The 20,670-nt window shown below is 40.2% G+C and overlaps 1 protein-coding gene across 16 annotated transcripts in view; it reads left to right on the forward strand.

Moving 5' to 3' along the window:
- The first annotated feature begins 496 nt into the window (after positions 1 to 496).
- LOC101173607 (slit homolog 2 (Drosophila)) overlaps positions 497 to 20,670 on the forward strand; it is a 96,811-nt gene continuing 76,637 nt past the window's right edge. For all 16 annotated transcript variants that reach the window (XM_078943638.1, XM_020703006.3, XM_078943639.1 and 13 more), the window contains exons 1-4: positions 497 to 1,487; positions 2,373 to 2,444; positions 4,883 to 4,954; positions 12,546 to 12,617. In XM_078943638.1, the coding sequence (XP_078799764.1) occupies positions 1,285 to 1,487; positions 2,373 to 2,444; positions 4,883 to 4,954; positions 12,546 to 12,617 (419 nt within the window). In that variant the 5' untranslated portion in view covers positions 497 to 1,284. The remainder of the gene's footprint in view (positions 1,488 to 2,372; positions 2,445 to 4,882; positions 4,955 to 12,545; positions 12,618 to 20,670) is intronic.

A 20,670-nucleotide genomic window follows, 5' to 3' on the forward strand; every position in this document is an offset into this window, starting at 1 on the left:
CCATCTGTTTACTCTCTCTCCCACTAGCCAACAGCTGATTCATAGTTATTTGAATAAGGAAATACTCAGAAATGCCATTTTAATCTTAATTTTCTTCATAAATGTCCTCCATCGTCAGAAAAATACCACAAGAACGTGTTAAAAACACCAAAAACATCATTGAGTTCGGCTTAAATATTATATGGAAAGCCTTAGAAGCTCTAGAACTTCCCCTACATTGCAATTTACAAAACTATTTATCTGAATTTGTTAAATGTTTTTAAGCCTAAGTGAAAGTCTGTTAAAGAGCGCTGAGACTTCCTTAACACTCATTCACAACTTTTTATGTCTTAAATGTTTATTATGTGGGGGGACTCTTCTCGTTTTATGAGGACACTGCGGTCAAAATGAGTCTGTCTGGTCTGTGGAAAAGCTGCTGATACCTTGAAGGTTTACGCAGCGCATGTCTGTTTGTGTGCTTGTTCACACAGAGAGAGAGAGAGAGAGAGAGGGGTGAGGGGGTGGAGGGGGGGGACCTGCGCAGCAGCAGACGTGTCCGCTCTCATCTCGCTCGCTCACACAATCTTGAGAGCAGCGCTTTGACGCACCACGCAGAGTTGGATTTTACTGTTGCGCGCCGGTCACTTGCGGGTTTTTGGCCACTCTCGTTGTCTGCCCTCTTGCCACTGAGCGTCACTTGATAGCTCATGCTGCCAGGATCAACAGCTTTCCACCACGGTGACCTCTGTCTGAGTTTTGGGGAGAGCCAAAGCGCTTGCCGCTGCCTCGGCGCACAGCGCGTGTTGTGAATTAATAACCCAGAGAGAGGCATACCTGGAGTGCGTGAACATACTCCAAGCGTCCGTGCTTGACAGCATTTCTTTGGAACAGTTCGAGGATTAAGGTGTTTTACTTGGTTGAATCCACGCGCATTTCCATTCACAGACAGAGGACATACCGGGAGGATCTGGGCACCGCATGCCGGAGACATGTGGAAGTTTGCGCCACTGTAGCGCAGCCACAAAGCCTCTCCACCGTCTTGTCCACATCCAGCTAACTGGGACCAAATCCCTATAGGTCACAAACTTACCCATAGAGGAGCAAATGTAAATTCCCAGCCAACATTTTGATTTCAAAAAGAACATCTGCAAAGGAGTGCGAGAACAAGGGGACCGCATCCTCAGGTTGCTGAGCTCCTTCAGGGATCCCCTGGCTTTGTTTATTCTTAGATTTTATTTAACCCACCTCTGTGGGCATTTTTGAAGGATTTTGCGGGTCTGACATTGGCCCACACTTGCCGCAGTGATGGTGGGAGCTCTGCGCCCCGCTGCTTATAGCCGCTCCCTGGCGACTGTCTCAGGGCTCCTGGTGATTACGATTTTGCTGTCCAGCGGAGCGGACGCTCAGCCCTGCCCGACCCAGTGCTCCTGCACCGGAACCACAGTGGATTGTCATGGCCAAGGACTCCGCAGTGTCCCCAGGAACATACCCCGAAACACTGAGAGGCTGTAAGAATCTTAATCCAAACTAATCAATTATGTTTTCGTCACGTTTCCGAGTAAGAGTCTGTTTAAATAATTGTTTTAGACTGTTTCTTTTTGTGAATAATAGGAATGCAGTGACCTTGTACTGTTTGCAACAGTTTGGATGCGTGGGTTTCCCGAGGAGAGTTATTTAGAGCGTTTAAGGCATTTCTGATTAACCTTGTGCATTTTGGTGGATTTTTTCTTTTTTCGTTTAAAAAACTTTTTAAATAAGTTAGAACTTACGTAAACATTAGCAACCTGTTTTCCATTGTAAATATATTTGTTTTTCTTACATTTAGCATAACAACAATTAAGATTCTTTTAGGGGCCCCCATCGTTTCATCTTTTTGGAAAGGCGCGAGAAGACGTATTTGGTTACGCAAACGCCCCCATCATAGCTAAAGTACTTTTTTTTATCAAAAATTTTAAAAATGTATTTAACTGTACCGTATATTTCAATGCCCTGGCACATGAGTGCTGCTTGCGGGTCTGAATTTGAGGGCTGCCGCTGCGGTCAGGCTGGTGGTTACGCGCTGTTGCGCCGCCTCAGTCTCTCAGGACCGCATCAGTTCGTCTAGACCAGAGAGTTAATCAAAAACGGATTTGGACAAGCGGGCTTTGAGTTAAACAGGCCGCATTTTATTAGGCAAAGACCGTGTGATGAAACCAACATTTGGCCAGCGCAGTGCAGCAGCTCATCTTTCCCTCCCTGACGCGCAATTGTCAACTACTCTAGTTCCACGCACCAAAGTTACAGCAAAAATCCATTTCGCATTTTTCCTGTCAAGTATTGTCCTTGTTGAATTCATATTTTTCTTCCTACTGTAGCCTACTGACGACCCCATCTCCTTCTTTCTCTCCTTTCAGGGATCTGAATGCAAACAACCTCACTAAAATCACCAAGGCGGATTTCGCAGGACTCAGGCATCTGCGAGTATTGTAAGTTGTCTGTTTCACTTTGACTCTCTTAAAACACTCACACACACATTGTCACTCGCATCTTTGACAAGGACCAACTTCACTTCCGATCAGGCAGACCCGCAGCTGCCGCATGCGTCCTGAGGTGTGCAGCCACAATCAATCTGAGTCCAAAAAGAGCCTCTGTGTGGCACCTGTTAATGTCGTCGCGTTAATGTGCCAGTGGAAGTGTCAGGCGGGGCTTATTTTAACCATTGGGCCCCCCGGAGCCCATGTGCTGGAGTGATTAACGCGCCGGCGAGGAAATAGAGGGCAAGAAGGGAAAGAGATAGCGGTCATTAGGTGTATCCAGAGGAAGGAATGCAGCTGCTGGAGGGAGGAAAGGGCGGCGGGGAGGGAGAGGAAAGAGGAGAGTCAAGTAGGAACAGGTCTCTTATACCTGAGATGAATTCTGGTTTGGGAGTTCGCCCGCAACCGCGCGGGACAGCACGCTCATTGTTTGTGCGTGTGGGTGCATGCGTGCGTGTGTCCGCGCGCGCTTTTTCCTAAATGAAATGGCAAGGAATACACATTGTTGGAATTCCTGATGAGATTATATCTTTAATTAGGTGTGTGGTCAAACGTGTGTCCGTGCGCGTGCACGAGCTCGTGTCCTTTTGTTTGACTTTAAGACAGTTTCCTGCCTGTTTCCAAACCTCCTCATCCACTCTAAAAAAAACATTTATTTGTTTGTTTGTTTGTTTATATGTAGATGTTTCTGTCAGGAAGAATGTCAAGGAAAAAAAGACTTAAGACCCTCTCCAAGGAAAACAGTGTTTTGGTGTTTTTAACATGTTCTTGTTTTTTCTGATGATGAAGGAGAGACATTAAGAAAATTGAGATTAAAACAGCATTTCTGAGTATATGTTTATTCAAATCGTTGTGAATCAGGAGCAGATAAAAAATTTGGTTTGAAAAAGATTGCAGCTGTGACGTAGAAGCTACTATGGCAAGCCACAAGCTCTGCTCCATTCTGATGCATCAGACGGCTAGAGCACGTACATCTTTGTTTTCCTCATCTGACCTGGCATCTGCTTCCAAACTGTACTCATGGATAGCTCCAATATGTCTTACCATTTTTGCTGCACCGGTTGGGGTTATGAGGGGCTGTAGGCTAGCAGGACAGTGTGTAAAGGGGGTGTGCTTAATCTGCACTACAACTCAGAGGCAAATTTCTACTGAATTCCTGCCGCTCTGCAGAAATTATGTCATAAAAAGACAGAGATTTTCTGATTTTGGCAAAAAAATGCCTAATCATATTTAAAAGACCACTGGGAACACTTTGAAAATAGATGATCGGAGTGGGACTTCACAGCTGAGGCTACATAAAGCAGATGATCCCATAACGGATTCCAAAATTGTTGCTGAGTTGACAATAGCTAAAACAAAATAGGTCCAAGTTTTATGTCCATGTGACATAAAACCTTGATAACAGCATTGAATGCAACTGCCCACAATGCCATGCAGAAGTGACCACATCAGGATTTAAGCCAAGCCTGACAGTTTTTGGAAAAAATCACTCAAAATAGGTGGGTAGCGAAAAAATGAATTTAACATGAGCTCAAATAGATGATTAAAAAAGCGAGACGGGAAAAATCCTTTGAGAAATATAAAGTAGCAAAAAACGTGAAATAACTTGAGACCTGACTCTCCACCAGCCATAAAAAGATGCAAAAATATAATAATAAAGTGACACAAAAGAACCAAAGTTAATTTGCAACACAACCACAGTTATTTATATAATGAGCACAGGGACAAGAACAAAGTTGGCACAGAGATACAAAAGGACCATAAAGTGATTCATAAATGTGCCTTTATGATGTAATACAGATGCACCACAACCCAGTATGCTCAGTGAGTCTTTATGTTTGGATGCAGAATCAGTTCAGGCCTTAAATGTTATGGTTGTATCAAAGCATCCACAGTTTCATAATAAACCCAGGTGCACAGTCTATAAAGCTCTGCTCAGCATGGTGAGCTGTGCTGGAGTAAGTGAATGAGTGGTAACAGCTATGTGGTCTGAAAAAGAGAGTAAATTGGATGATAGATGAGTTGCTGTTTGACTTGATGGGCTGCTTTTAGAGTCAATTCTAAAGTGCCATCAGCCCACGGCTTTCCTCTCCTTCTCTTGCTGTTTCAACATTCTATCTTTTTCCACCAGTCTGTTTGCCTTCTTGTTTTTACACCCACTGCCACCTTTTCCCCTCCATCTGTTCCTCCCACTACTTTCCTGTGTCAATCTCCTTGCCTGTCCACTCGCTCTTTGACCGTTTTTCTGTGCCTTAACCTATATGTCTCTTCTTTCATCAGATCTCATTCTCCAAGAGTATATCTCCATAACTACCATTCACACGATTTCCTCTTCTACACTGTCGATCCAGGGATCTCAGTCTCACACTGTCTGTATGTCTCTCTCACAGGCAGTTAATGGAGAACAAAATCACCACAATTGAAAGAGGAGCCTTCCAGGACTTGAAGGAGCTGGAGAGATTGTAAGTAGAGCTGTTGTTCTGACTCGGGGAGCTTTATTTATTAATAAGCATTAACCACTTAAGACCAAAAACACCCTTTATCATCAGAACTGCATTACCCACATGTTCCCTCAGGTCTGGGGGTGATAAAATGCCATTCAGAATTCTACATTTGACATCAAAGATCTATTCCCCTTTAATATGCATGTGAGGTTGTTTCTCTGTTTATATTTGGGCAAACATGAAAGATGATACGATCACAACTATGGACCAGACTAGGGTTGCACGATATGAGGAAAACTCACAATATGCAATATTAGGGATCAATATTGCGATAAAAAAATCAACTTGTGGTATATGAACAAACAGCAAAACAACCAAAAACCTAATTTATTTTTCGCTGCAACAGCTTAATTTAACTAATAGTCAACATTACTTAAATTATACTCCAAATGACCCTCGTCTACGTAGGAGGCGAGCATCTAACATAAAAGAGCTCATGCGATTGGTCAACAACGTGAAGGGCCCCATCCGATTGGTCAAATGCATAAATGGATTTATTTCATTTATAAAATACTTCAAGCTGCCATAAGATTGTTTTAGCATATTTAAGGTAACCACAACTTTCGTCGTCTTTTGTGATATGCGTATTGCACAGCTTTAAATCGCGATATTAATAAATTTGTGATTTATTGTGCAGACTTAGACCAGACAATGAAAAATTAAATTTCTTTGTACTGTAAATAAAAAAGTGCATCAATTTGAAGAAGGTAAGATAAGAGTCTAGTTTAAGTACTTATGGAACTAGCTAGTTTACTTCTCAAAAACTTTCTTTGATTCCTGATTAGTTCCTGTTCGGCTGTAGTACCTACATGATGTTTCCTTTAGTCCATTCAGAGTAAAACCAAATGAAAAGTGTGAAACAGTGAAAAATCTTTCGCTCACAACAGAAAAAAGGCCGCTGGATTTTTCAAGTTTGGAAGCCTTCTAAGAAACCCCAATCTAGAACCCCTCTTTGAGTTAAGAAAAATAATCTCTTTGTTACACGACTTTCCAACATTCTTCCTCAACAGCCTAGGGTCATACAGATTACACATTTTTTGGGCATTAGCCAGTTCATTCAGGAAACCGTCTGTGTCTTACACGTCAACATTACTCCTTTTCCTTCAAGGCCTCACCTCTCCGGGTCTTAAATAGCGCTTTTCGTTGACATCTCATTCAAACAGGGGACTTTAAGATTGAGTCAGAGAACAGTGAAGAAATAGCAGATGAATGTTGCGCTGATCCTTTCCTGGAATTAGTGTTAGAGAGCTCGACCCCCCCCCCCCCCCCCCCCCCTAAAAAAAAAAGAGATGAAAAATGAGGGCAAAAAAAAAGATGTATAAACTTCTAAGAAGATAAGTTTACTGTTTACCAAAAAAAATGACACTTTTCCTGATGAAGCTGGACTACATCTAACTATCATTTTTATGCTTCTCCCAGTGTTGTGCCCCTCACAGCCTGGGGGGCATTTCCTCAGTAGTCATTCCAGTCATAGTTTAGAACGGTTTAATCATTGAATGCTTTGATCTGGGGAAGTCAAACTCTGATGAGGGTTTTTGCTCTGACATTTAAACAGGACTTTGACAATTTTAGCGAGGTACTGCCTGTGAATTGTGAACATGTGTGCTTATGCTGATGTGACCGATGGCGTGCTAGAACACATCAGGCTGCGAATGAGTATAAGGAGGCTTAGTGATGAGCTTTTGCCTAAAGATCTAAAAATTCTCGCCTCTCACTCCACTGTCTCAAAAACAAAAAAAATTCCACACATGCTGGGACAATTGAACATAAACTGATGCAAAGTTGAGACACAACAAATTTCAGTGGGGGCAGTTCATCTTTCTGATTGTTGTTTAGGATGGATATTATGAAGAATTGCATGAATGAAGAGCAAAGAAAATCAGCATTCCTGTCTCTATTCCATCCGGTTGGCTTTTCTCTGTCTTCTGCTGTACTATAGCTGCTCTTTGTTGACAGAGATGGAGGCTCTTAGGGCTACTTTAGGGAATCTGCTGGTTTTTCTCATGCAAGCAGAGCTGGGCTCTGTCCAGCTAAGCAGTTTCATGAATTCCTGCCCATAAAGGAAAATGAGCTACAAATGGTTTTAATTTATCAGCAAGCTTTGTCTGTTTTGCCTATGTTACAAAAAAGAATGAATTGCTGCTTTCATGAAAGATTTGAATCAAAACAGTCCTTAGCATATGGAGCTCGTGTGTGTAAACGGCAGTCTAGATGCTGTGTTTCGGCTCTAACAGCTAATTGATTAATTTTATGACATAAAATGATTGTCTATTGTTGTTTTGGAAGCAGAGCTCAAAACTGTAAGTTTGCAGTGTAACATGTTCACAAATACAAAGATGGAATCAGTCCTATGGCCCCCTCCTACAGCTGCTACACAAAGGCACATCTCTGGAGTTTGGAGTTGGGGGGCTCATTTCAAAGCCCTCCGTCCTCTTTGGAGCTGGATGGGGCCTGCTGGGCACAACTGCCCATAAGAGAGAGCTTTAAGCTGGGCTGATGGATCCACAGTGACTGCCCCCCACAGGGGCAGAAAACGGTTCAACTTCACATCCCCTTTTTGCTACCGACCCTGCAGGGGCAGGCAGGGCCAGGTCAGGTGTGGGCCAATAGCCTTAAGAGAGGAAGGGGGGCAGATGGCGGAAGGAGGTTCAGGAAAGATCAACATGTTGCAACACACATGCACCAGCGCCAAAGCACACACGCATGCATACTCTAACTTACTTTTCCTTACACTAGACACGACTGTTCTTGTCTTTATCTGTGTGACCCCCTCCCCAAGGGCTGTCTGCCTGTCCGTCATTCGCTGCTCATCAGTCACCCACATGGCTGTCCCTGTCTGGTGCCCTGAGTTTGTCATACATTCCTCTCTCCAACCCTCTGGGTGAAAAATAGTAAAGTGAGGAATTCCTCCTCGTCTTAACTTTCTTTGTCAATTGACTGACTTAGAGCACCCCCTTAATTCCTGAAAGATATAAGACATGCATCCAAACAAAGCATAAGTGTATTTACAAAGAGCCAGTCATCTGAAGCCTCACAGCATCATTACAGATTCACTTTCACTGTAAAACTCAGTAAAATGGATCAGGGAGGGTGAAATGTGAACGCCAGCGGGCTATTTCAAACCAGATAACGGAGCGTCAAACTGAGCGATCCTGTTGCAATAAACTGACAATCAGTGAAACCATAAGAGAACTGTAACAGTGATCAGAGATAGAGGCGGTGGAGTTCAAAGAAAAACCCTGAATTAGTGCTGAACGATTACCTCTAAACTCACTGAAAGATAACATTGTTTTAGCGGATCGTTTCAGGACAACTCTTCCACTTTTACATTTCTTCTGTTGCTGAGCAGCAGACCTTGAAATTATCTACACAGTGAAAGCACAAAGACACTTTCATTACAGTTACTCTGTCTTGAAAAATGATGCCACACAGACTTGTGCAGAGATCTGCTCTGAACACTTGTCATATTTGCCGGAAGACACCAATCCAGAGAAAGACACAGATTTTGGCACAGGTGATTGATGAGATTAAAGTGATGTCAAGGAGGCCGAATCAGGCAACATTTTTTGTAGTTTTCTTTCAAATCTGCTCTTTTTTGAAGCCGTTATAAAGGAATTAGTGTGCTAAGCTTCCTAAAGTCCCACTTCAGTCATCTTTTGATCTAGTTTCTGCAGAGCGGCAGGAGTTCATCAGAAATTTCCCTCTGAGTTGTGAGTGGGACTGTTGGCGTGGAGTAAACCCAGCCCCACCATCTGTTTACACTCTCTCCCGCTAGATGAGAGCTCAGATGAGGAAAATGAAGAGCTGCATGGATCTATCTGTCTGCAAGTGGATCCATCAGAATGGAGCGGAGGAGGGAGCTAGTGGCTTGCTGTAATAGTTTTGCTGTCACAACTACAAGCTTTTTCTACTGGCATGAGAAAAAGGCCACAAGAACATGCTAAAAACTCGATTTTCATCTGGGTGGTTCTTTAACAAATATAATGAACTGCTATGTGATAGGCCGATAAAGCTCCATTTGTATCATAGCTGCAACAGAATGAAGTAGAAGTGATGTTTAAAGCAGTTTTCCATTCTCTTCCCAATAAATCTGCAGTTGCACACCGTGTGTGTGCGCGCTCTTGATGTCATACGTGTGTGCACGCTCAAAGTTGTGGCACTCCATAAATGCTTGACAGAATGAGTGTGTTTACTGTGTGGTTTGTGTCTGTCCAGCATCTGTTTATGGCTGCAGGGATTATCACCACTCTGCAGTCTGACATTAACTCATTGGAGTCTCTCTCATACCTCACACTGCTGGAACCTCAATCTCCTTTCACTCTCAGCTAGACTTTGATGAATGAGAAAAGACTGTGGAAGAGGCTGCAGTATCTGCGTGCACACACTCACAAACTGGAAAGATACACTGTGTTAGGCGCAGGAGGGAGAAGGTTCAACAAGACAGTGCAACAGGCGCATACTAAACCTCTGAGCTATTTGGCATTTGCTGATTCTTGTCTCTGATAAATCAACTCTGAAGTATTTCAATCACAGAAAGACCTTGAACAGACAGATTATTTTGAACATTTATGCAGATATGAATTGAACAAACAAGCAAACAGTCAGGGATAAATTTAATTAATAAAGTGCATAAACATTTCAGTAGTCATAGCCTTTTACTGTTAATTATGAAACATGTGGTGCCTTGCAAATTGTTTATTTGTAACACATTTGAAGTTTATTTTACTGTTAGTGACAGACAGCAGTTTTTAGAAAAACCCATAGTTCTTAAAATTTGTGTCAGTGGAAGCATTTCGTAAAAACCCACTCTAATGAAAATCTGTTTTTTGGTGTTTTTAACATGTTCTTGTCGCATTTTCTCATGATATAGAACATATATCAAGAAAATAAAGCTCAAAATTGCTTTTCTGAGTATTTTTTTATTCAAATCGTTGTGCATACCCTTATAGACAACTAGATCCATGTACGTCTTTGTGTTTCTCATCTGAGCATCTGACTCAAAACTATACGACTGGATGGATCTGATATTGCTCGCCCTTTTTGTAATATTAGGTTGGGGGGTGTAAGGGGCTGGAAGATAGCGGGAGAGAATGTAAACAAAGGTATGATGGGAAATTGGGACAAGCTAACAGTCCCGCCCATAACTCAGAGGCAAACTTCTGTTGCTCTGCAGAAACTATGTCCAAGAAAACAACAATTTTTTCTATTTTATTTAGCCTAAAAACTGCATAATTTTTGTTAAAAGACCACTGGAAATACTTTAAGAATAGTAAAACAGATGATCAGAGTGGAACTTTAACTCATGTCATTAACAGGTCAGTCAGTTGTGTATGGCCTCATTTAAATCACAAATTAAATTAATTCGAAGTTACCTTTATTTTGAATATGTAACATTTATTAATAAAATTCCATGAATTGATTTTCTTTCAAAGCAAAACCTGCATTCAAAATCTTATAAAATTAAAGTTTCACCTTTATTCACTTTAGGTAACTAGTTCTGTTACAACTGTTTTTATTATTATTTAAATACATTTTATTCTGGGAAGGATATTTAATTAAAATTTAATATTTGATCAGACATTCTCCATTCCAAAATTACGTCTTTTGGAATTGATATAGAGCTTTTAATTGCTTTTCTCTAAATGCCTGTGTAAAGTTTTGTTTAGTTAGGAATAAATCCTATTAAAACACATCCAGAACGATGGATGACTGATGACATCTGGGATTTTTAATCCTTCAAGTGACAAAGGAAAGTAAATCCAGTTTAATTTCTTCATTTCTGCATTCTGTAATCTTGTGGGATGCGTTGAATCTTTTTTTTTAATAGAAAAATTAGTTTAATTTAGAAGACAAAGGTATAAAGCACATTTCACAGAATCTGTTAGTTGGCTGAACTTTAAACTGACATCTCAGTTTCAACCTTTTTCTTTCATCTTTTATCTTTCTTGACTGAAAAAGGAAAATTTAATTTAAAAAAACCGATGACTATGTTACATTTTTATTTAACAACTCATTTATTTTGACATGCCAAGACTAATAAATTACTATAATATCCCAAATTGTAAAATCAATCATCTCCCTCACATTACTTTTTAAGTAAACAAAAACATGCCAGACCAATTCCAATCAAACTTTATCCAATCAATAGAGCACATTAGGATGCACGGACTCCCTCGAGGTGGTCAGACGCAGACCTAATTTCATCTTTGAGTCTTTAATTCATAACCAGAGTCTCCAAGTCTGACGGCATCAAAAGTACAGGACTATTTTAAGAGGATGAGCTCATACCACCTCTCTGGCGTTATCCCTCCTGCCTAACTTCAGCACCAGTTTGCACACACATCCCCCAGGAGGATGTCTAGCCCACTAAAGGGCTCTCATAGCTGGGTAGGAGCTGCAGGGGGAGAAGGCCTCTCTCTGGGACCGTGTGGGGCTCTTAGCTGTCAGAGGCAGTTTTAACGGAAGAAGAGTGAATAATTTAGAAACATCATTTCTGCGGGACTTTAAATATTAAAGCGTTCTCTGATGTAACTGTGGAACATGAATGTAAGTGCATGGGTGCTAGCACGTTCATGTGTCAGTGCACTCTTGTTTGGATGATGGATGGAGTGGGTGATGTTATTTGAGGAGAGCTCACAGTTGCATCTAGTCATGCAAAAAGAGGTGAACAACAAAGAGTTATGCAAGAAAACTTAGAAAAGTACATGCAATAAGTTTTTCAGGAGAATATTTGACATTGCTGTCCTCCGAACTCCTGTTTTTTTAGATCAATTTGACTCTCTTTGCCCTCTCATCATTTCCGTCCAGTAGCAGCCGCCAGCATCCGTCGGCGGGGCCTGTCATCGTTTCAGTGTGTGTCGGGGTTAAACAGTTTCAGCAGCTTGTCTCTCCTTGTGTCACTCTGTTGCCTGCGTCTCTTCTAACTCACACCAGAATACAGTCACACACACACCAGCATGTGATGGCACACAAACCTCTTCACTCCTCTCAACCGGGGTTAAATGATCGCACCCAGATTATTAAACTTGCCTGTGTTTTCTCACTTCTTCTGTGTTTGTGTGTGTGTGATGAAGAGTTGTTGTGGGTTCTATGCCCTGTGAGGGCCTTGTTTACTCAGTGGGGTCCTTTTCACACATTCGGTAGCCCAGCCAGACCGCCTGTTTGTTTTTCCCACATCGTCTCCTCGCCTCTGTCTTTGTGGAAAAAAAAAAACGTCCCCCACTTACCCCTTCATCCAAACTCCTTTGCCTTGTCTTCCTCCCCCTTCGCTTCCTTCATCTGCTCAGGTTAACTGTTAATCTGGCGGCCATTTAAAGCTTATTAAAAAAAAATTACACATATATATATTTTTTTTTGAGTCTAACCACAACCAAGTTGTTCATGTGAGCTTGGACCGTACCAAATTTCCTGTAGAAAAAAACAGTATAAAGTAGTAACTATGATAATCAGGACACATAAATCTCAGTATAGAAGGCTAGTTAAAACACATACTTGTTTCATTTTCTGTTTGGAAGGAGCTGAGTGACTAACTTACGTTGTTTCTTCACAGGCGCCTGAATCGGAATAATCTTGCTGTGTTTCCTGAGCTGCTTTTCCTGGGAACAACAAAGCTTCACAGACTGTGAGTTATGTTTTCATTCATCCTGCTCCCATACATCACTCAGGTAAACTGAAATATTGGACAGGTTCCCCTTTGTTTGCTCTAAAAACAGGACATTATGACAAAAGATAGTTGCAAACAAAGTAATTGAGAAGCTTTTCCTTTTTTTATTATTTGAACCGTTTTTGTTTTATTTCATTTAAAAATACATGTAACATATTAAAAGAGATGGGTATTAATTTCACATTTTTTCATCATATTTTTGGCCAGTTTTGTGTAAATTTGCCTCTAAATTCACCTGGCATTTTTTAAGCCGCTCTTAAGTCTTTTTTTTTTTTTAAGCTAATGGTACTGACTTTTCTAGAGGTTTTCCTTGAACTCACACACCTTTCCAGTGCCACTTTAAAGCCTAAGATAAAGGTATTTGTAGTATTTAGCCTTTCACCTTCACTTCATGGACCTTTTTCTGCTTTTCCCCAGCCCTAAGCTTGGGTTAACATTTATTTACTGTAGTTTGACATCTGTGATTTAGAAGACTTAAGTACACCAAAGCTTTGACGTTTGCACTGATGCTTGTGATGAGAAGCTGCTTCACAACATCCATGTCATGGGGTTTGTAAGGCGACATTGTACTCAATGTGGTCCAGCTCCCAGCTGGGCTTTTTCTGTGTTCAGCGTTTTACTGCTCTCTCCGAAGATGTGTGAGCTTTCTGCGGGCACTTAAACCCAAACCATGCTTTCAATGGTGATTGGTGACTCTGATTTGCCAGTTTGAGCTGAATGGTGTGTGGTGCGATGCGGTTCAGTGTATTTGCAACCTGTCCAGCAAGGATATGATGGTGACCCTGTGCAGCACACTGCAGGCATGGATGGTGGAAATATGAACATCCACATCATTTTCAATCCACTTTCAATCCTCTTGTTTTTGTTGACACACCGGTCCTCTTTGAAACCAGAATCACCCACAACCATATGCTTTGAACCTTCACAGTCATGTTATGTGAAGCAAAGACAAAAAGTGTATCTTGTTTTGATTTGATTAAACTGTAGACAACTCAACAAGAAATCCCACAGGAACTAATTTCCGAAATAAAGTTGATTAAAATTAAAGTACAATTAACGAAAATTTAAGAAGATGATGCCATCCTTTTAACAACTTCAGACTTACCTGGCATTATACGATGGATTTGAAGTCATTACTTTCTCAATGAGTTACTTTTTAATTGACTTCAGAGCAAAACATGTTTTACTTTAATAATAATAATAATAATGGATTGGATTTATCTGCGCTTTTCAAGACACCCAAAGCGCTTACATTGTGTTCATTATTCATTCACTCCTCATTCATACTTGGTGATGGGAAGCTACTGTTGTAGCCACAGCTGCCCTGGGGCAGACTGACAGAGGCGTGGCTGCCATTTCGCGCCTACGGCCCCTCTGACCATCACCGGGAACATTCATGCACATTCACACACCAGTGGAGCCACACTGGAGGCAAGGAGGGTGAATTGTCTTGCCCAAGGACACAACGACATTTTGGCTGGTGGGAGCGGGGATCGAACCGCCAACCCTTCGGTCATTGGACGACCCGCTCAACCACCTGAGCCACTGTCGCCCACAAGACTATTGTCATTTCTTTATTTGGGATTTTTGGGGTTGGGTTGTACCAAAACACAGATGTCTTCGTTTTCCTGTATGCTTGGTTTAAGAAAAATGATAATTTTAGAAAAATATTTAGAAAAATAAGCAATAAATAATTAATGAATATTAAAAAACACACACATCTTAGCAACTTTTGTTGCTAAAATAAAAGCTAAACTTTCTAGTTTTGCAGTAGCAGCAGTTGCCTGCCTGGTGACATGGAGAAATATGATGAAGATGCTTCCTAAAAATCGACTTGTCAGCTTTTTGTGGGGCAGTTGCAGTGCACCATTGTGGTGAAGGTGTTAGAATCCTGACATTTTTTTATGGCTCTCTCCATGGAAGCCAGGTCAGTAGCTAACGGAGATTAGCACTCCAACAGCTGTTGCCCACTGGGAGAGGAGAGGTGTGTGTGTGCGCATGTGTGTGTGCGTGTAAGGGAGGATGACGAAGAGAAAGAGAGCATGGCAGACTTGTGGAGCTGCTAGAAGTGTTGAAACTAGCTTCTCCTCTTAGGTTAACTGTTGTTTCAAGGACACAGCATAGTTGCAGTTGCATTCAAAGCCACAAACCCAACCGCTGTTTGTTGTCATTGAGCACCTTCCATTCTTCACAGCCCAACCATCTGCAATGTAAACTGAGCTTTGAATTCCCAGTATTGAAGGGCTGGGCTGCAATGTTGCTAAAACTCTGGGAACAAACTTCCCGTCACAGTCATTTGTGGTTACAGGGAACAATTATGGTTGTATATATTTATATGTGCGGCTGAATATATTTATCTAAAACTAAACTGAAACTCTTAGATGATTCACAGAGTGTGTGAAAGTTGTTTATGTTCTGTGGCTGCTGCAATGGCTGGCTGGGCTTGACCTGTCGTGTCGTAGGGTACATGTCTGCATGTGTGACTGCGTTACTGCGAGTGCGTGTTTTTCAAGGCCAGGAGCTGGCATTTCGCTCGGCGTGTGGGCCGAGGTAAAAATACAACGCAGATATATGGCTCTACTTGTCGCTGACAAGCTGCCTCAGAAGCAATCAAGTTTTGACTCCTGTTTCCTCGGAAAGGCTTTAGAATACGGAATGAAACAGAATCTACAAAAAATGCAAAACTGCTGTTGCAGTTACCATTTTGTCAGACATATAAATCATTCAGCATGAAGCCACAGAGGCTAAAACCATTAGTATTTATGCTGCTATTTGGTTAGGATTAAATCCTATCTGCCTCTTTACTTCTTTCAGTCTATTCATATTTTTAGAAATCAAAACAAGAAATCCCTGAGAACCTCTAAAAAGGAGTCTTGTTGGGTTTTATATTGAGGGTTGAAAGGTATGTGCGAACTTGACTGGCTCTGCATTTTGCAATAGTACAGCTATAAATGAACACTTGCTAAACATGCAATTATGAAAATGATGTTTTCACTGTTTTGGGTCTTGGAAAATCTCTCCATGTGTGTGTTTATGAGTGTTTGACTCCGACTGTTTAACCTTTGTGGTGTGCAGTGGTTTAAGCCTCTGAGAGCTAAATTAGAACCGGTCTGACGTCAGGTGTTAGACATGTCTGTGAACCCTTTCTTGCTAATTTGTTTAGCAAACTGGCTGTCAGAATGCTTGGTGCCTGTTTTATGCTTACAGGCGGGACGTCGGGAAATTGAGTGAGTTCTCACCAACACAATCTCTAGCTAATTCTTTCCAAAAACTAACATGACTTTACTCTGCAGCGATTCTTGTTTTGTGTTTTTTTTTTCTTCTTTTTTTTTTGTGGTAACAGGCTCTTGTGTTAATGTGTAGTTTTGCGTCCACAAAAACATGTAAGTGGTTGATCTGTAGTTGTTGCTGTTTTAGCAGCGATGCTGCCTGCATAAAACAAATATCATAAACCCCAAAAAACTGCTCATAGTTCAGACAAAACCCACGTATACACACCTGGAAAAGCTTGAGGGATTTCTATCTGTGCAAATTTAAAACATCTGAGTCCCCACTGTCCCCTGCACCACTGTACAGCCTTCTTGTTAGTCTTTTTTCATGTTCTTTTCTATATTATTTTGTAGTGTTTTCTTTTAGTTGATGAGGTATGTAAGTCATTGAGGTATGTAAATCGCCTTTTTCCCCAAGACCTTAAAACATTTTAATTTCATTGATTTTAATATTCACATTAACAGTCTATATTAAACAAGTATTTTACTTTTTACCTACTTGCATTTTTCTGTCAAAAATGTTAACTGTACATCTTTTTTCTTCTCATTTCCCTTTCTTTTAATTTAAATTCATTGAGCAGCACACAGTCTTTCTTTTTTTGTGACACAAACAGTGAATTAGTCCCCTCCCTTTCTTTGCTGGACAGAAATCAGCAGCTAGATGACAGAGGATTTGATGATGAGAATGGATAATGTAAGGAAAAGAGAATGGGTTACTTTTCTTCCAGTGGTGAAAATGTGAGGTTATGTCTTAGCATCAAGTAATAGTAGATTTGCAGTGCTTTTCTGTTATTTATTCTGTTCTGTTATTTATTTGTGGAGGTTAGCTGCTTGGTCATATTTGGCTGTTGTGCCTCTGAAGCATCGGCCCACAACTTTTCACAAAAGGTGATTTTCCTGGACTTCATGTATGGGTTTAATTGTGATCAAATTTGGTAATTTATTAACCAGTTTTGACATATTTTGTTAAACTGAAGTCTGTGCTGTAGATGCAGCGGTAAAGCATTGTTGCATATTGAGAAAATAGCAATACAGGAAACAGTCAAAACATCTAAAATTGCAGTAAAAGATCAAACTTGATCCTATTCTGTAGAATTATTATTAACTGGTGATATTTTTAAAGTGATTGTCAGTTTTTTCAGTCCCAAAACAGAAATCTCTTATGTATTTAAATTTTGTTTTACTTAAAAACAAATGAGAAATATCTGCATTTTACCATTTTCTTGCACAAAGTAAGGAAAATAAATCAATATAGCTTATGACTTGTGTTAAAAAAAATGATTGAACGCAAGCAGTTGCATGCATTTTTTTTAAGATGACAATACAAAGTTTTTGTCAAAAATATAAACTTCTGTGGAAAAAAAGTATTTAGAGAAGTACCTGTAAAAATACAGATTTATGAAGAAAATGGACAAAAGCACAATGTGGATAACCCTAAAATCAAGAACGTCATGCAAATGTGTCCTTTTTAGTTGCTTTTAATGATCCAAACAGTCGTCTCTCCTTTTTTATGTCCATCCATCTAAGGAGGCTGGAGCATTTCACCTTTGGTCAAACAGAAAAAAGCTGGTAAATTAAAAATAAAGTCTTGTTTCTTTGGTCCATTTAGAACCACTAACTAACCTAACGTGTATGTTTTTGAACTGTACAAGACAGCAGCAGATTTGAACAAGACAAAAACACTTTTTGAGACAATGCTGCTGACAGTACAGTGCACTGCAACATTATGAGAGGCCGCCTAAGAGATGATTCAAACTTCATACTCACAGATACCATCATACTCTCACGCACATACCACTATAGTCTTACTCACACAACAGTATACTCTCATATGCACAATCATACTCTCATACAGATGGTAGTGTTTGAGCTGCAAATCAAATTCATGCATACGCACAACTATTCTTTGTTACAAATACAATTATTTTTTACTTACAAATTATATTATACTCTCATGCATATTCCATAGTTTTCTAAATAGTGCTAGGAAGGTGTTTAAAAGACTATAATTGTCTCAATAAAATACAATGATTGTGCATTTACAAAAGTTTGATGGTATATATGTGAGGGAATAGTTCTATATGTGGTAGAGCATGACTGAAAAGGAAGTTGCTTTGATCAAACAGGAAGGAATCTTAAATTCTCATTACCTTAATATGTTTAAAAACAAATTCTCCAAATTTAGCTAGCACTAGCTGTGACGTCACATGGTTGACGCGGAGTCTAGCTTCGGAGGACATGCTGCTGGCGCTCCCTGATGCACCTGCTCTAAAAATCCGCCGCATTTCTTGCTCAACTGCCTCATTAGAAAAAGCCCCTGTGGATGGCGGCTGCCGACTTTGTTCCAACATTTCGGACATTGTGGAGGCAACAGTTGTGGTGTTTAGGGTGTTATTTAGCAATCCTATTGCCTCACTAAGACGTTCCCGATCCACCATTCTCCAACTTTTTAAAGAAGGGCGTGTTAGGTCCATCATTTCGCATTTGAAAAATAACCAATAGCAAGCTGAGAATTTAGTTCTATGTCCGTTTTAATCAAAATAACTTCCGTTTCAATCAAACTCTCTTACATATGCAATTATTATTCTTCTCATACCATATCATGTTGTTTTGCATTCACATTTATTTTGTCACTTCCATATTAAATAAGTATGTTTGTATGTGCAAAATGATACTGTGGAACATGCCAAAGTATTAAAGTCTCTGTGAGCATGTATGAATGTAAATACAAGAAGATTTGACTGTGCTTATAAGACAGTATATAAATACTTATGAGAGAGTACACCAATATTTACATAAGAGTATGATTAGGCGAGCAAGAGAGTATGGAAGTATATGAGAGAGAGTGTACTGTTGTGTGAGTAAGACTGCAGTGGTATGTGTGTGAGAGTATGATGGTATCTGTGAGTATAAAGTTTGAATTATCTCTCAGGCGGCCTCTCATACAACATCAAGGTTTTTTGTTTTCCCATCTTTTTCAAATATGAGTAGCACTGCAGAATATACCACCCTGCCAAAATAAACCACTGTAATCCCGTGAAAGAGGGGTGCATAGTCAGCAGCAAAGTAATACTAGATGACATGTGCTAAGCATGCAGTTACATGGCAAGCTGTGAGGTGACTTGAATTCCAACACTTTTGAAACGCTTGGAGTAATAGTGCTACTGATCCCTTAGATAACACGGTCAGGTTCTGCTCTTCAAATGATCTGTAACTGTTCACTCTAAGAAAAAACAACACAACTTGACTTTTTTTTTCAGAATTGTCTTTCTAACCTTTTTGTGCTGTTTTGTGCCCTAACAGTCCAATAGAGCGTCAAAAGACTGAATCCAAGAAAATATGCCATAGTAACAAGACAGTCATTAACCCTTTAGGATGTTTCATGTTATAATTGATAGAGGTTTGTTAAACTTTCTTTATGATGCATGTTCCATTCTTTTATACTGACTAACACTGTTTGTGTCATGTATGAAAAGCTTTATGGTGCTGCCAAGAACTTATCCTTTTAGTAAAGGGATTTGCAGCACCTTTTTTGAAAAAAAAGTAGTTAAACAAACATAACATAACACTTTCAAACATTTGTCAAGGAAAAACTGCAAATACAAGCAGACATTCCCGTCAAATGCAATATTTATTTAATGTTGTCTCTCCTTCCTACTCTTTCATACTCCAAAAGAAGAGCATCACTTATGTAGCTGCAGCATTTGTGCACGTCTGAAAAACAAACTAAGAATACGCTGGTTGCTTTTCTCATGTGAAAGGTCTGACATGTTCACCCTCAATGTGTGACAGGAAACAGGTCTGATCAGTGACTGTGTTAAAGTCCCACTCCAATCATCTTTTGTTCTATTGTAAAAGTGTACTCAGTGGTCTTTTAATTATAATCATCGTGTCAGTGTCCTTTATAGGAGATAGTTCCTGCAAAGTGACAGTAGTTCATTATAAACTCACCTCTAAGTTGTGGCGCAGAGTAAGTTCCTCCCCTACTTCCCATCCTTCTGTTTAAACTGCAAGCTTACAGCCCCTCATAACCCCAACCTAACATTATTGGAGCAACAAAGATGGCGACCAATATTGGAGCTTTCCAGTCGTACAGTTTTGAGCCAGATGCTTCCGACAAGGAAAACAAAGACGTACATGGATCTATTTGCATTTCAGAATAATTCTTAATTCAAAACGTTAAGATTCACGAGCAGACGAAAAAATGCAGTTTGAAAAAGATTCTAGTTGTGACGGAGAAAATACACTGGGTGGACCAAAAATTCCCTGCTCTGAGCTCTCGGCAAGGGAGCAGGGAAAGGGGGTAGGGGTTGCTCCACACCAATGGTCACACCAACAGCTCAAAAGGCACATTGCCTTGGACAACTGCAATTTTGAAAAAAACGATGTCCTAAAAACCAACACTTTTTTGTGGCTAAGCATGGTATAATCATAAATAAAAGACCACTGGGAACACTTTTACAATAGATCCAAAGATCATTGGAGTGGGTATTAAAAGACAGTTACTAGGCGCTCCTTAAAATATGCTCCCCTCACCCTCCATCCAGAGTCACAGAAAACCTGAAAATCTAAAGAATGGAACCTCACATCTCTCACAAAGATATTTTGCATCTAAGTAAAGCATGGTTTAAAGGTAACAATCATGCTTGGTGTGAATGTTTTTATAACTAATAGTCTGTAACTTGTTGTTAAACCTAATGCTAATCAATTTTAACCACACAGCACTGTTGCTTAGCAGCCTT

Source organism: Oryzias latipes (assembly GCF_053564925.1).
Source record: "Oryzias latipes strain Hd-rR chromosome 1 unlocalized genomic scaffold, Olatipes_Hd-rR_3.1 chr1_Y".
In the NCBI taxonomy this organism is placed as follows: Eukaryota; Metazoa; Chordata; class Actinopteri; order Beloniformes; family Adrianichthyidae; genus Oryzias; species Oryzias latipes.